The 17120-nt window shown below is 54.0% G+C and overlaps 1 protein-coding gene and 1 long non-coding RNA gene across 6 annotated transcripts in view; both read right to left on the bottom strand.

Moving 5' to 3' along the window:
- The window catches only part of LOC135280088 (uncharacterized), a 302017-nt gene that overhangs the window by 31865 nt on the left and 253032 nt on the right, over positions 1–17120 (bottom strand). The gene's annotated exons all lie outside the window — the stretch shown is intronic.
- PCDH1 (protocadherin 1) overlaps positions 1–17120 on the bottom strand; it is a 55225-nt gene that overhangs the window by 11393 nt on the left and 26712 nt on the right. For all 5 annotated transcript variants that reach the window (XM_064388114.1, XM_064388113.1, XM_064388116.1 and 2 more), the window contains exon 4: positions 14877–15096. In XM_064388114.1, the coding sequence (XP_064244184.1) occupies positions 14877–15096 (220 nt within the window). The remainder of the gene's footprint in view (positions 1–14876; positions 15097–17120) is intronic.

Below are 17120 nucleotides of genomic sequence, written 5' to 3'. Positions count from 1 at the left end.
GTGTGGGGGAACGTGGGGACAGCTCTGCTCCAGGGGGTCCTGGGCGGTGTCACAGCCTGGGAAGGAGCCAAGGAAAGGCTTGGTGGGAGGCACTTCAGACTGGCTCCATCTCCCAGAACCCCCAGAGCAGCTCTCCCACAGAATCCCAGGAGCACTGAGGATGGAAAAGCCCTCCAGGATCATCCAGTCCAAGCTGTGCCTGATCCCCACCTTGTCCCCAGCCCAGTGCCACCTCCAGGTGTTCCTGGGACACCTCCAGGGATGGGCACTCCAAATCTCCCTGGGCAACTCCTCCCCATCCCTGAGCACCCTTTCCAAGGGGAAATTCCTGCTGTGCCCACCCCGAGCCTGCCCTGGCCCAGCCTGAGGCCGTTCCCTCTCCTCCTGTCCCTGTTCCCTGGAGCACAGCCCGACCCCCCGGCTGTCCCCTCCTGGCAGGAGCTGTGCAGAGCCACAAGGTCCCCCCTGAGCCTCCTTTTCTCCAGGCTGAGCCCCTTCCCAGCTCCCTCAGCCTCTCCTGGGGCTCCAGCCCCTTCCCAGCTCCGTTCCCTGCCCTGGACACGCTCCAGCCCCTCCAGGGCTCTCTGGCCATGAGGGGCCAGAACAGGACACAGCCCTGGAGGTGCCCCAGCAGGGCCAGCACAGGGACAGGCCCTGCCCTGGTGCTGCTGTCACACTGGTTTTGATCCAGGCCAGGTGCCCACGGCCTCCTCGCCCCCCTGGGCACCCCTGGGCTCCCAGCAGGGCTCCCTCAGGTGCGCCCTGACCCCAGAGTCCCAGAGCAGAGCCAGCCATGCTCAACCCTCCCAGAGGAAAAGGACAATCCCTGCCATGCTGAACCCAGCTTCCCAAAGAAAACTGGGGACCACAGAGCACTGGGAAATGTGCAGGAGGGAGGGAGGACACCAAGCAACTGATGGATGTGAATCAGGGAACAGGACAGATGTCCACAAAACAATGGCAGGAAACACTGCTCTCCAAAAGAGAGCATGGATCACAGGAGCATGGAATCACAGAATAGTTTGAGTTGGAAGGAACCTCAAAGCTCATCTTGTTCCCTGCCAGGGGCAGGGACACCTTCCACTAGCCCAGGTTGCTCCAAGCCCTATCCATCCTGGCCTTGGACACTGCCAGGGATTCAGGGGCAGCCACAGCTGCTCTGGGCAACCTCAAGGCCTCACCACCTTCACAGGGAAAGATTTTTTCCCTAATATCCAATGTAAACCTCCTCTGTCAGTTGGAATCCATTTCCCTGATGGATAAACCCTGGGAATGCTGTTGTCTGAAGGCCACACGGCAGTGTGGGCACAGCTCCCCAGGGATGTGTTCTGAGGTACATTCAGTGCACGTTTTGGGACAAGCAGCCCCCAGCCGCTGCTGGCAGCTCCCGTGCCAAATCCCACACCTCCCTCCCAAAGCGTGGTTAAGCTAATGGATCTTGAAAGGAAATTTTCATAATCACTTTGTTAGCAGGGCTGAGGCAGCACAGCTTGTTCTCCAAAACTAGCTGGAACAGCTCTGCTAGAACTCACGAAAAACAGAAAAAGAAATCAACCTGAGGGAAACCCAGCATGGAAAATTGAAGCTGTGGCGTTGGAAAGCAGCTGAGGCGATAAGTGATCAGAACGGAGCCCGTGCAGTACAAAATGTCAGAGCCTGAGGCTGCGCAGTGCAGGGCAGGATCCTCACTGCAGGCTCCCGGAGCTGCTCTGGAGCCGTGTGGATCCTCACTGCAGGCTCCCAGAGCTGCTCTGGAGCATGGCCTGGCCGGAGCCGTGTGGATCCTCACTGCAGGCTCCCAGAGCACGGCCTGGCCGGAGCCGTGTGGATCCTCACGGCCTGGCCGGAGCTGCATGCACCAGAAGCAGAGCCGCGGGAGCACCCGGAGCCAGCACTGCATGGGGAACGGGAGCACCAGCCCCAGGAGGGGCTGGGAAAGGGGCTCAGCTGGAGAAAAGGTGGTTCAGGGGACACTTTGTGGCTCTACACAACTCCCTGACAGGAGAGGAAAGCAGGAGCTGCTCCCTGGGGACAAGGATAGGATGAATGGCCTCAAGTTGCAGCAGAAGAGGTTCAAGTTGGACATCAGGGAAAATTTCTTCCCAGAAGGATGGTCAGAGCTGTCCAGGGCAGTGGTGCAGTCACCCTGGAGGGATTTCAAAGCCCTGTGGATGTGGCACTTGGGGACAGGGGTTAGTGGTGGCCTTGGTAGTGCTGGGGGAATGGTTGCACTTGATGATCTCAGAGGTTTTTTCCAACCTTAACTCCATGATTCTGTATGAAGGGTGGTCCTCTCCCACCCCCCTCATGTCCTAATCACACAAGTCAGTATTAACAGGCAATAATTGGATTATTTTTAATTAATTTTCAGCATGGTCAGTCCTCTCACCTCACCTACAGCCACAGAGAGCACTCCAAGGAGCACCAGTTCATGCACACAGGGATTTGGGAATACCAGCCTGGCTTTGTGAGTCCTCTCCAGTGTTTGCTCCTTGGTGGCTGCCTCTCATTGTTCCCGGGTATTAAAGCTCTTGTGTCAAGGAGAAAAGAAGTGGCGTTCGCATGTCTGCCTTTGAACAAAACCATTGTTCAGCTCCATCAACAATTTAATAATCCTTCCCTGGCAGGACAATGGATGGGGGGAAATCGTGGATGCAGGGGGGCCGGGAGCCACAGAGCCAAGTGCTGTTCCCGGCCTTTGAAGTCAGGGAGGTGTTTAAGTGACGAAAGAAATCACAAGTTTATGAAAAGGGCTCCTCTCGAGGAGGAGATCTGCAAACAAAGGGAACTGAGACCACTCAGAGGGAAGCAGAGCAGGGAGAAGGAAGAGCCCTTGGAAGAGAGTCAAGCCAAACCCCAAGGAAACCGGGAGAGGAAATGACAGTATGGATTTGCATGTGGATGCTTTGTTTCCTTGCCACGGATCTTTCCTGGGCTGCTTCAGAGGAAAGGGAGCACCCTCAGATCACTGCAGCTCTTTTACAGCCTGTCCTGACCCTGTCCTGCAGACACCGAGGGGGAAGAGGCAGATCCCTGCTGGAATTTTTGGTAGCAATGAGAAGGATCAGGGGACAGGCACTAAATGCAGGGTGAGGCTCTAGGGCTGTGCTGAGGGGGAAACGTCTGTCCCTGCTGGAGGCACACACAGCCCCGGATCTGTGTGGGATCCCAAACCCAGCCCTAGGGAACCAAACCCACCTGAAATCCAACATACACCAGTCCTGGGAGCGCTGGAACAGGGATGCAGCCAGGGATCTTTGTGGGAATGATCCCACATCAAATGGGGCCGTTTCTCTGCTGACTGCTCTGAGATCCAGAGCCCGAACCCCTGGGCTGCCCAGCCCCTTTCTCTGCAGTGCAGCCGTGCCACAAAGCAGCTGAAAACGCTCCTTATTGACGCCTCCAACGCCCACAGACTGTGAGGCTGAAAATCTGCAGTGGGAGCACCACGGGGAGAGGTTCTGTGTCTGGCACGTGGCAGGAGCAGCACCGGTCACATCCTCCTGTGGTGCAGGCAAAATTCACCCCAAGGAATCAACACCTCTGCTTGAATTGGAGCATTTGCCCTGCTGCTGTGATTCCCCACCGAGCACTGAAAGGATCTGTCGTCCTAATGGCCAGGATTGGGGAGAAATCCCCTTCTATAAATGGCCAGGATTGGGGAGAAATCCCCTTCTATAAATGGCTAGGATTGGGGAGAAATCCCCTTCTCTAATGGCCAGGATTGGGGAGAAATCCCCTTCTCTAACGGCCAGGATTGGGGAGAAATCCCCTTCTCCTGGAAATGCGGGTGGGATCAGTGCCAAGCATCCTGCTGAAGGAGCAAACACGGGATATGGGGAAGTTTAGGAACAGGGAGAGCTGGTGATGGCTCATTTGAGAAAAAACCCTGATCCTGATGAATTTTGCTGTGCCCTGTGTTTGTTTTTAGGATGGCAGCAAGAAGCCCTTGCGGGAAAGTGGGGGAAAGACAGAAAATCGCTTCCGATAGGGAATATCAACCTCCAGCTACCCCTGGGTGCTGCAGTTTACAGGCTGCTGGAGGAGAGCTGCAATAAAGTTTGCACCACTCGAGGGAGGCCTGCCAGAGGCAGTCCTAAAGGCTGCCATGAATAAAACACGATTTAAAGAGCCAGTGAGGATTACAAAATCCTAAAACCCAGGCGGGACAAGTGGCATAAATCACCCCCCCCACGTCAGAGACAGGTTGGCAAAGAGGCTGTGCTCAGAGCACAGCACCAGGGAGCAGCAGGATGATCACAGGAAGATTTGGATTTCACAGTCCAACAGAGATGGATGAAAATTTCCAGAATCGGTCCACGGGCATCATTTTTTGCAGTTATTTTTCCAAAGGGAGGAGACGGCAAGAGCAGGTCTGCTCCTTGTGCCAGGGAAAATCCGTGTGCGGCACGGAGCAAAGCAGCGTCTGTGCCCAGGTAGAGAGCTCCGAGGGATCTGCGATTGGAGAGGTCCAGGCCAGCAATTGACCCTTTGAAGGAAGCCGTACATCATCATTAAAGAGCTCCACGTCCCGGGGGACCCAGAGGCAAAACAACCCCGGCGCTGCTGTCCCGGTGTGGGAGAAAACAGGGCTCAGGGAATGACAAATGGAATGCGCGGGGGCGGCAGGGTTTACCTGCAGCCCGAGCACGGGAAGGGCTCGGGATCTGCTCCTCAGGGAAGCTGATAGGGGAACAATAGCCTGCAAGTGGCATTGTTTGCAGGAAAGGCGAGATATTTGCCTTTTCTCACTGATGTTGCTGCATCTCTGTGGGGGCCCCTTCCTGTGTGGCTAATAAGCAGCAAGACGCCAGACGTGGAATACAAAAATTCCTTTGGCTTTGATTCGTTTTCTTTCTGGATAGAGTCAGCCTTACTTTTGTCAAGATCCCTGTTGTCTGGGTAATTTCATCTAGAGATCCTCAAGGAGGAGAGATCTCCACATCACTCCGAGTTTAATATCTCAGTTTGAGCTGGCATATATTCCAGCAATAATTTATACAGCTGAAGAAGGGAAAAAAAAAAAAAAAAGATTACTTCTGTCTAATTGGCATTACACTAATTACCAGCAAAATACATCAGGCAAATATCACATCTCCTCACTCTCTGTCATTTTGCATTCCCTGCTCCATTTTCTCTTTCCTCGGCAGCGATAAAACAACACGACAGCCATTCCGACATCCCTGAGCAGGGATCACATCCTGACCCCCTCCTCCTTCTCCTGCTGCCTCCTTGTTTCCTCACGTCCAGGCAGGTTGCACTAACCCAGACACACACAGCTGACAGAGAACTGCTGTTCCCAGGAACCTGTGCCTTCCAGCATCCTGCTCTTCCCTGCTGCATCCCTTCCCCAGCCTCTCCCATGCTCCTTGTCCAGAGAGTTCCTCCCTGGAAGAATATTTTATACCTGGGTAATACAGAACACAGACTACAGGAGAGTCACAGGTTTCACCATGGGCCACCTGAGCTGATTTGTTCCTGATTCACAGCATCCCTGCCAGTCTCCCCCACATTATTGGAAAAATGATGTTATTTTAGCCCAACTCCAGTCTCATGCCCGAGTAAAGGTGCCAAGTGTAAATCCAAGCATGTCCAAGAGCTACCACGAGCAGAATCCTCAGCATCCAGCTCATTCTGATGTGAGCTCCCTGCCGGACAAGAGCCCTGGAACAGAGCAGTTTGGAAGGATCCTTCCCTGCTCTTTTCCCCCAAGCCCAGGAGTGAGGTCTGGATGTTTGTTTGTAGGGACACAGCCCTGGAAGGAGCATCCAGGCAGGACTGTGTCTGTGACACCCTGGGAGGTTCCATGCTCCCACCAGTGAGGTTAAGCCCTTTTCTGTGGGGATTGAGGCTGAAATGCCTCACAGGGACCATTTGGGAGCCTTGTACCCCGTTCAGAGGCACAACCCCCTCTTCACCCCGCTGGGGACAGCACACACAGACAATGTCCCTGCATGTCTCTGCTGGGTAAACAGCCTTCCAGCCACCAACACATAAATTCCCTCCTTCCTGCTTGTTGGAAGCTTCTTGTCCTGCTCAGAGGTGCTGGAAAGGGAGCCCAGCTCCAGCCATACTGGCCAGGGAACAAGGACTGAGCCCCACGTGGCCGCTGTTGTGTCCCTGAGCAAAGCGTGGCCGCCTCAGCTCCCGGGAAATGAGCCCTGGATGCTGGTGGGAAAGTGAGCTCTCGGGAAGGAGAGGCAAACGCAGGGGCTGCCACGGTTTGATAACCTCTGAGGCACAGCAGCCTGTGCCTGGGATGGCTCGCCACATCCATGACTAATGGGAGATTTATGGAGTGTCCTCTCCGCCGGGGAAGCGGAGCGCCAGCGTTCCAGCCACTTAACGGAGGGGACTTCAAATCAGGATGGATGAGAGCCCGTGGGAAGGAGACAGGAAGAGAGATTCTTTAATGGTGACAGCACAAAGGATCAAATCCCGGGGAAGAGCCAACAACTGAGACTGACACCTGACCTGTCTCAACAGCAAAGCTCCCATTGATTTCACCGGGGACAGGGATGAATCCCTTATCCTCTATCTCCCGCCGGTGAGAGGGATTTTCCATGTGAGGGATCCACACCTGACCGATCCTTCAAACTCAGCCACCTGCTATTTTTATGAGAAAGAAACTGCGGTGTGGAGTCCACGAGAAGCTCAAATGGGAGAGTTTGTAAGCTCCTCTGGCATTAAGTTTAAATCCCACGCTAATGCAGGTCCCTTGCACGGGCAGAGGCACTGCCAGGCAGGTTTATGGAGACATTCCGGAGCATTGGGAGGCAGATAAAGGGGAATAACTGCGGTAGATCACACAGGAGCTGGAAATGGCACGTCAAATTACTTCAAAAGGAGCTTTCTAAGGAAGCAGGTCTTTGAAAACAACAAATAGTCTGGGGCTGCTGAGGGATCCTGCCTGTCTGTTGCTTTTACACTCAGTGGCTTTTTCTGGTTTAGACGTGTTCCAAAGCTGAATGCCAAGCTCAGAATCCCTGCCTCCCGCAGAATCCCAGCTTCCTGCAAGTTCAGCTCTTTGCGGAGCCACAGAGCAGGCAGGGTGGGAAAACTGCTCTGTCTGGAGAGCAAAAATGGCCCAAGAAATGTGACCCAGCAAAACCTCAGCCTGGTCACTCCCCTGTCCAGCTGACCATGGAGCTGTGCTGGGACAGCAGGACAGCCCAGGGACAGGGGTGAGCCAGCCAAGAGGGACAGGAGGGACCTGCCTATTCTGCTCCTAAAACACACACAGCATTATGGCTAAGGAGAAATCATCATTCCCAGTCCTGGCTGTCCCCCACCTGTCCAAAGAATCCCAAGCTCAAGCGTGCATTTTAAAATGGGCTGGGAAACACAAAAGAAGAGCCTGAAGCAGCTTCACCCAACCCCTCACTCCGAGGAAATGTCCTCCCTGAAGAGGAAAGTGGGACAAGAAAAGAAGGGCCCCACCCTCCCATTCCCATTGCAGATCTAATTCGGAAAACTCTTCCTGGAACCGGGTTTAAAGAACTGGAGCTGAAGACATGAATAGTTGGAGGCTGACGTAAACTATTTTTGGAAAATCGACTTTCTACCAAAGAAGGGATGTTGAGATTTGGCCCAGAGATAAGAATAGCTGTGCATGACCATTTGCATGGGCATTTGCATCGGAATTTGCAACCATTGCCAGGGAAAAGGAAAATGCCAAGTCCTGTGTGGGTTGGGTTCCTATTTTAATGTCTCTGGGGTCAAGTTCTGCCAGGTGAAAACCTTTTCCCAGGCCTGCTGAGGTGGAATGTGATGGAAAACGTTCCTGCCTTGGACTGGAGGAGTTCCATGACACAGTTCAGCCTCCCTCGTTGGGAAGACGGGAAATCCTCCCTTCCCTGGGACAGAAGAAGGTGCCTTCCCTCAATGAGCTCATTTATAATTCTTAGCTAAAAACTTTTATATTCCCATCTGTTTGTAGCTGATTCCCTTAAGGAAAGTCTCAAAATTTGCCATGGAGCTGACCAAGCCCAAGAGTGGTTCCAAGGAGCGGGGTGAGTTTGGGGTCAGCAGCTCCCATCTGTTCCCCAGGCCTGGGGTCTCTGCAGGATTCCCAGAAAATTCTCATGGTGAGGGCAGGGCCACCTCCCCGAGCTGTGCACTCACCATGCACAGGGACAGTAGCACCCTGGGGAGGGCTTCCAGAGGGAAAGAAGAATAAAGATCAGGAGAAATTATAGAATTTTCTCCACTCAGTAAATTCAGAGCAGGAGGAACGTGGTGGACATAACATGAGCAAAAGGGCACAAGCAAAAGGCATAGATTTCCACCAGCTTGCCACAGACAGCAAGAGGGAATGGAAAAGATCCCAGCCCAGCCCAGGGTCACAAGGACCAGCAAGAAACTCCCAAAATCCAATCCTGAATGCAGCAGGCACACACAGGGCCATGGGGACCTGGATATGCTCCAAGAGAAGGCACCTTCCCACTGAAATACGGAGTTTTTGTCTCTTGGGCATTGACTCCGAGTGACTGCACTGCCTGGACCTTCCACAATCACACCATCTGGGCTCAGGGATAGAAAGTGGGGGGCAAAAAGCAACCAGAATCCAACAGGGAAATTTGGGTTCTGCAAATAACTCCTCTAAAAATGTCCAGGATCCACCAAGGATCTTCGGAGAACTCGAGGACAGTCTTATGTGTGTGCTACCACATAATCCTGTGAGGCAAGAGAGGCAGATAAATTATTGCAGCTATTTTGGACAACGTCTGAAGCGAGGAGCAGCCTGCTTAGAAGGTCTTGAGAGGATTAAAGGCACTCTCTGGAGCTGGGAGCAATGTGCTTGTTCCTGGGGCAGGGGAACAGCGTCCCCTGTTTACCCCGGGCTCCTGGGGACAATTAAGGAAGGTCACCTGGCTGGTGTGGCAGGACAACTGCCCTGCCCCAAGCAGCTCTGGCGTCAGAGTCTGCCCAGACACAGCCACTGAAAACATGGAAAATAAGGAAATAGGGCTGGAATTACAGCTCAGGCAGAAATGTTGAAACTGGGATGGGGTAATCCAGGGCCATTTGCAATCTGCTGGATGTTGTCTGTCCTGATAAAAATCTTTTCCCAGCAGTGATTAAGCAAACCAGGAGCCGGTTTTGGGGATGAACCAACATTAAGTGTGGAAAGGAGAGAAGCTCCCGACTTCTTCTCCAGAAATGCAGGTGCTGAGGATCACTGAGGGACCCAGAAGGAATTTCCAGAGGCAGATGATGAGCAGAACATGGTCACAAAGAATGTGAACACCCTAAACCCAGCAGCGGTGGGAGCTGCTGGTCAGGACAAAAGGAATTCCAGCCCTGAAGTGTTAAAAAGGGCTGAAGATCAGTTACAAAACCCCCAAACCCACAACATCTCAGCTAGAGAGGAGTCCAAGCAGCAGCCAGACCCGAGCCTAGCTGCACAGATGTGTGACCTGCTGGATCCCAGTCGGCAAAGGCCAGGAATGGCATGGATCTAGCTGGAATCCCACATCCCAGACAAAGCCTTCTCCAAAGCATTCCTCAGCCTCTGCAACAAAGCAGAAGTGCTGCATGGTACATTTGAAAAAAAAAAAAAACCCAACTCCACAGACTGCAAATGTGCCTGGAACTCTTTCTGCAAGACAAAAGGGACATTTAGAGATAATATAGGAAAGAGAGAAGAGGTTTTAAGATCTAGAGGAGTCTCTGTGCCGGGGAAGGAGACAGAATGTAATTTTTTTGTCCCATCTGTTGGCTGTGAGGAATTGAACAACAATCACAGTAAGAACCTTAAAAAGCAGCTCATGACTGGCACTAAAGCAGAGGCAGGAGGCAGTGACTGCCCAGGGCTGCAAATCCATCCTTGTGGTGAGCAGGAAAAGAGAATGGCTGTTTTGGGAATACTCTGAGCCATCCACTTCCTCGAGGAGCTCAGAGCTGGGGGTGCTCAGCATTGAGAAAACTCCAGGGAGAGCTCAGAGCCCCTGCCAGGGCCTTCCAGGAGAGCTGGAGAGGGACCTGGGACAAGGGCTGGAGGGACAGGACACAGGGAATGGCTCCCACTGCCAGAGGGCAGGGATGGATGGGATATTGGGAAGGAATTGCTCCCTGGGAAGATGGGCAGGCCCTGGCACAGGGTGCCCAGAGCAGCTGTGGCTGCCCCTGGATCCCTGGCAGTGTCCAAGACCAGGCTGGAGCAATCTGGGATAGGGAAAAGTGTCTTTGCCCATGGACTGGATGGGCTTTAAGGTCCTTTCCCAGCCAAACCATTCCACAATCCCTGGCACTGCAGGATGCACACACAGCCAGGTGCAGCCATGTTTCCACGCCATGGTCACACTGTGAACACAAACACTCCCAGACACATCATCCCTGCACCTGGAGCTGCTGTGGATGTCACCAAGTGCTGCTGGGGGGCCTGTGGGACATCACCTGGACACATCCAGCCCACCAAACACTTGTGGGCAAATTGAGACCATGCAGAGAGGAAAATGAGCTGAAGGAACGGAAGGCTTGAACCATAACCAGAAATTAGCAAAGAGGAGGAGGGAAGCTTCTCCCCAGGCTGCCTCTGCAAGGGTTGCCAAAAAGCACCACACACATCCAAGATGTGCCAGATGTTGCTGCTGCCCAAGAATGAGGCTGCAGGTCTGTGGTGGTGGCAGGAGCAGATGGCAATGGCTGGGAGGAGCGCGAGGAAGGGTGGGAGGAGAGGAAGAGACACCCAGCTGCCAAAACCCCTTGCCTTGGCTCTGCTCACAGGGAGGGACTTGACTCAGTTTTCTTTCAAAGAGATCTTTAAATGTTGAGTTGCCTGAATGGGATCTACGAGTACGCACCAGGAGAGGGAATTCTGGTGTCCTGGGACTCAGTGGGAAGAAATGGGAGGAGCTGAAGCAGAGTTTAAGTGCAGACTGGTGAAACTGGGGGCAGAGAGGACCTTCCACTGGGAAGGCTCACCTGGGGTCTCACACACTGTGCTAACCAAGTGGGAAATTCCTAAAGGGATGCTCCCAGCAGAATTACAGGCTGGGATTTCATGGCTGTGCCACACACGGGTAAGACAAGCTGCTCCTTCTTCCTTTGCAATTCATCCCTCTAAATCTTCCCTGAAACAAAGAAAAACCTTGGCTGGGGGGGGTTTCATTGAGCCCAGCAGCCAAACCTGGGAAGCAGCATCTCCATCCATCCACTCCAGCTGTGCTGAGGTGCTGGGAGGGGCCCCGACGGCACGGGGAAAAGGCTGGGCTTAGCAAAGCCTGAACCAGGCAGGAGCGCTTGAAACCAGCTCTGCCACAAAGTCCCAAAGCCAAGCTCAGCTCCCACCTCAGATGTCAGCAGCAGCCTGGGCTCAACACGCAGAGGGAGGAGCTGCAGCTCATCCAGGGTGACCTGGAGCAAGCAGCCACTGAAAAATGCAAATTGCAATTTTCTGTTTCATTCCCCACCTATGGCGGAGTTTCTTCCCTGGAACTGTGAGGATAAACTCATGAACATCTGGGAAGTGCAGATTCTATGGCATGGAGAGTGTTGGGAAAGCTCACGAGGTGGTTGTTAATTCCATACTCGGAGCACGGTTGTAACTGCATGCATCAAAAATGGCATGGGGTCCCCACTTTAAATAACAGCCATAAAACAGATTTTGGGGGTGGAAAAACATGAATCAGGAATGCCTCATCCAATAAAACACAATCTCAGATACATTTGCACCACACAGGGACATACGGAAAACAAGCTCCGTGTAACAATTCCCAAATTGCTCATATTTGGTCCTGAAGTCCTGTTAAATTCCCTCGATGGAGAGTGACTGGCACTGTCCCCATCCAAGCCCTCTGTGCATTATGGCAGGGCAGAGCCTCCACGGAGCATCAGCATTCCCAGGCTCTTCCAACCAAAGCAAATCTGGGATCCAGGGGAGCAGATGTCTTTGGGAAAAGCACTGGATGCCCAAGTGGGAGCCTGAGCTTCGTTCCCAGCTCAGCATGCCCCACCTGGGTGGGGAACAGCGCAGGGAAATGTTGGGGAGGAAACAGTGGGCAGAGAGGGAAAATAGCAGGGATGACAAATGCCTGGGATGACTGAGGAGCTGCCACGTCAGTGCCAAGCTCCTGGAGAAGTCTTCACCAGAACCAGCGTAATTCCTCCTGCAAGGGGCCTGGCTCAGCCCCTGCAATACAGCATTTTACTGCAGTCTGCACAGCAGAAAGGGTCCAAAAAAGGAGGACACTGAGATGTGTGTTAATCAAGTGAAGAACCATCTACAAAGAAAAGGCATGGATCTGTCTTCCAGTTGAAACGCTATAAATAGCCTTGCATACTTGCTTATCAGATTGGTTCGGCTGCAGGGATAATCTCCTGGAGAAAGCAATGGAAGCCCTGTTATGTTGGATATTTATAACCAGATGAAAGCTGAGAAAATGCACAGTCGTGTCAGCCTGGCGCTCGTGCCGCGGGATGGGGGTGCGGGATCCAGCACATCTCTGCCGTTTCACAGAAGGTCAAGAACAGCTTAGTCTGCCCAGCTTCCCAAAAACCCAAGATCTGACCTCTCTGAGGGGCTGGGGCTGCTGATGAAACCAAGGCAAGGACATGGGGGGATGGTCCCCAAAAGGTCATGATGGTCCCACATCACTGGACAGCCTTTGAGGAAACAAGTCATGATCCTTCTCGAGACTAACAAGGGCTGGCTGGAAGCACAGATGTGGATGTGCCACACCTCGGGCAGGGGATGGAGCAAACACAACTCTGGTGAGCTGGTCTAACACCCCAGTGCCTCCTAATCCCCAAATCGCCTGTCCCAGTGCCAGGATGCCCTCACAGTCTGCTTAGAGGGTCACGACCCTGAGCCCAGCTCCTCAGGTCCCCCCTGAACTGCCGTGCCAGATTATCTGCAGAGTACCAGGACCAGCTTGGGATAATGCTGGAGGATTCCCGAGTGCCTTGACCTGCCATGGCCTCTGCACCCAACACAGGATGTCCTCCAGCATCAGGACAGATGCTGGAGCCACTGGAGCCTGACTCCCAACCACTGCCGTGGGAAGGGAGCCAAGGCAGGATGTTCTGGGGGATGAAGAGTGAAGCAGGGTTGTGGTTATTCCTGGAAGCCCCTGCAGGGTCTGTGCCACACACGGATCCGATGGTGGATGGGTGTGGGGTGATTCCTGCTCTCCTGGGAGGTGATCACACACAGGGCACCTTGTGCCAAGACTGGGAGCTGGTTTGCAGGGCAGGTTTGTGATGCTGTGGGCAGGGAGCCATCCCTGGTGGCTCCAGGCAGTGTCCCTTGGCCTCCCTCAGCTCTGCCCATCCAGCTGGGCACACGATGAACATTCCAGGGGATATCCCAAGACAACCCTCTCTGCCCTCCACCTTCAGGTGCTCCCCTCTCTCCCCTCTTTCTACTTTTAGCCCTGCTCCTCCCTCATTATCCTCGAGTTTCCTGTCATATTCCAGGGCTCAAGCTTTCCTCTTCCAGATCCATCACCCCCCCCCACCTCACCATATCCATCAGCTCACCCACGAGGCATCTCCTTGCTCACCACCCTTCCAGCCTCTCTTCCAAGTACTCAGGGAAGCCCAGTACTGTTATCGAGAGCCAGGGCTCCAGGAACTGCTCCAAAGTGCTCTTCCCAGGTGACTGACTGGCACTTTTGGGGAGAAAGTCATCTGCACAACACTTGTGGACAGGAGGGTGCAACATATGGATTTGGGAACCCCACCATGCCTTGCTCCAAAGGTTGTAACACAGAGAGCTCCAGTGTTACTCCAAGAATAACCTGGAAATTGGGAAGAGATGTTCCACTAGACCTGTCCATTTCCAAAACAGAGGGACCCAGCAGGTTTGCAGCTCCCTAAAAACCGTCTGAACCCACACTCATCCATCTTCCCACCATGCACACACCTGTCCCAAAGCCAAGGATGCTCCCAGAAACAGGAGGAGACTTGAGGAGAACCCTCTGCCACCTGCTCCTCTTCCCTCCCAGAAGTTTCTTTGACCCTGCCACCTCCACAGCCACCTCCCCTGGGGACACAAGCACAGAAGGCAGCAGGTACAGGAGAGATGTTATGTGCACAGCCAGAGCCAAATCCAAGGAAGCAACAGGAGCTGGCCGGAGAAGACAGCTGGGGGTGGGCTGCAGCCAGGGGGGCAGCACAGGGGCAGCACGAGCAGCACGACCACGGGTGAAGCTGCGTCGGGGCAGGGGGAGCAGCTCTCTGGTGGTGACACCACAGACACCTCCGGGGGTTCTCAGGGAAAGCTGGACCCCACTGGGAGGTGACCTAAGGGGCAAGGTGAAGGGACACGTCGCTCTGGGGTTTGCCACCACCACCACCACGCTGGATGAGCCTTCGCTCCACGGATCTCCTCAGCCCAGCCTGTGCCACTAAACCTGCTCTGCCCCCTGGAACCTCCCGTAGCTCCGACCCCAAACACACACGGGGAGCTCCAGCACACCCCAATCCCCCTGAGGTGGGGACGAGCAACCTTGGAACCCCTGAGTGCAGCACACGGGCTGGGATACAGCCCCTCTGCTCACCCCTGTGCTATCATCTTGGACCACCGTGTAGGGCCAAATCCACCTGTCCCCTGCCCCACCCACCTGCTTCCTGCCACACCCATCTCCAGCCACACCCACCTGTCCCCTGCCCCACCCACCTATCTCCTCGACTCTTCCCATCCCACAGCTCGCCCAGACCTCCCCTCCCTCACCCACCTGTCCCCTCCCCATCACTCCTTGCTGCTTTCCTGCTCTGAGCCTCACCTCTTCTCCATCCTCCCATCCCCACCAAGACGAGCGTGTCCCAGCTGAGCTCCACGTCACCCACACCAGGGACACGGATCATGGAGGAGCAGAAGCCTCGGGGACAGGTCCCAGGGGAGGGGACAGGCGCGAGGGGCAGGCACGTACCGTTCTCAGGGTGCTCCATCTCCCCGATGCTGCCATCGGGCGTGGTGCGCTCATAGTGGTCCTCGGGCAGGGCCAGGGGCCCGATGCGGGGCCCCGACGAAGATTTGCTGCTGGGGGTCTCGGATTCCTCCAGCCCGCTGTCGTAGTAGCTGTGCTGGGAGGGGTCCTGCAGGTCCTGAGCCTGGCTGGCTGCAGAGAACGTCACTCGGCGATGAGGTAACTGCAGACAAGAGAGAAGAAGTTGCATCACCCACCCTGCAGATGAAGGCAAAGGGTGGGGTCGTCCAACCTGACCCCATCCTCAGCCCCCAGAGCAATCCTGGCAGACTCAGCACCAGGCTCCATCCCAGCCAAGTGCTCCCCATCACATGTAGGAAGCACACTTTGCATGATCCCTGAGCTCCCCCAACCCATCACTCCCTCCACGGCTCTGTCCCAGCCTCTTCTGTCACCCAGGTGTCCTCTCCCATGGCAGGACGGCTCTGGAAAGGTCCAGCACAGCCTCCTGAATCACTGTCCCCCCTTGACCAGGGGTCCCCACTTGGCAGGTTCCTGACACAACCCCAGGGCCTCGCGTGGCCAAGGCCACCCCAAAGCCTCTCTGATGGCATCACTGCCCAGCACAGAGCCACGGCGACATCCTCCCTCCCCTGCCAGCCCCTGGCCTGACCCCAGCTCCCACCCTCAGGATTCTCCTCCCAGGGTCACCACCAGCGCTGCTTTTGTGTGCTCCTTAAGCGTTTCCAAGACCCCACTTCACACTCTCCCTCCCCAGCTCTGCCTCGTGCTCGGGAGCAGCTCCCTGCCAGCAGCCATTAAGCCACATCATTATCCCGCTCCAAATCCTTCCACCAAATCCTTCTTTGGTGTGATTACCGAGGAGTGGAGTGGAGAGTTCAAGGGGCAAGAGAGGGGAATGAAACAAAACCACCGAGAGCAAGAAAAAGCCACCACAATGTTTCTCCACTAGAAATGTGGGGAAAAGCCCAAGACAGGAATTATTTGATGGGGATCTGAAGGTGATGAGGCGAGAGAGGAGCCAACACGCCATTTAGGCTGAATACCTTTTTTTTGTGCTGGTGTCTTTCCTACAAATCAGTGGCAATCAGGCGTCCCACACACAGCGAGCACCGGCCAGGAAGGGGAAGGAATTGAGACGAACAGAGGGAAGGAACACAGAGGGAGCATTTAGATGAGCTGCTTTAAGGTTGGTTGGACCTGATTAAATTCACCACAGATGCTTAGAGACCTGATTTAAGTAACTTCAGAGCTGTTAGGGCTGCTTTTTTTTTTTTTCCCCAAGACTTTTTTTTCCTGAAGAAATTGTAGAGAATCAGGGAGCTTCCAGAAGACTGGAAGTGAGCTAAAATAGCGCCTGTCTTTAATGATGAGAAAAAAGAAGAGCTGGAGAATTATAAAACAGTTAGCTTAATTTCAGTTCCTGGAAAAATACTGAAGCAGATAAAAGAACTCTTTGTAAGTACCTACAAGATAACAAGGAAATGAGTAACAGCCACTGTAGGTTTGTCACAAACAAACATGTCAAGCCATTGAACTCGTTCCTTTGAAAAGACAGCAGGCCTCGTGGAGGGAGGAGGAGCAGTAAATGTTCTAGCTCCACTTGAGGAAGTTTTTTTTTGACACTGTTTTAGCTGATTTTCTCATAAGTAATGCAAGCAAACAGCAGAGGTGCAGCACGGTACATCCCTGCCTGGGTAATGTGAGTGCAAATCATTTGGAAAGTGCTATTCCCGAAGGAATTACTGCAGACAGCCTTTTTAGCTGGGATCATGGATCAAATTAAAGCTCCGGGTTGTGTCCCGAATCCGTTGCTGGGCTGTGTTTTCATTAGCTGCTGGCATGACAGATGTGGGATGGATCTGTCACATCTGCACCCTCGTGAGGAGCAATCACAGCTGGCTGGGGATCACTGCACATCATGAGCTGGGGATCCACCCCTGCTGCCAACCTCCCGCCCAGAATGCATCAATACTGGGACGTGTGAACAGGCTGGGATGTGCCAGCTCTGCTGGGTGCCAGGAGGCTGAGCTGGGCACCAGTTTTGAGGAGAGTGCCCCACTTCAGCAGAGAAAAACAGACAAGCACTCATTAGAAACCATGACAAAATATTTCAAAAAAAGAGAGAAATTGGTTCAGGGAAGAGAAGGTTAAGGGTGGGAAAGGCTGGAAAGGAAAAGCCTCTGCTTGGGACCACTGGCAGATGAGGAGTGACCTCTACCTGCA

Source organism: Passer domesticus, chromosome 13 (assembly GCF_036417665.1).
Source record: "Passer domesticus isolate bPasDom1 chromosome 13, bPasDom1.hap1, whole genome shotgun sequence".
Classification (NCBI taxonomy): domain Eukaryota; kingdom Metazoa; phylum Chordata; class Aves; order Passeriformes; family Passeridae; genus Passer; species Passer domesticus.
Note: the sequence above shows the minus strand (reverse complement) of the source record. Positions and strands in the feature narration are given on the sequence as shown.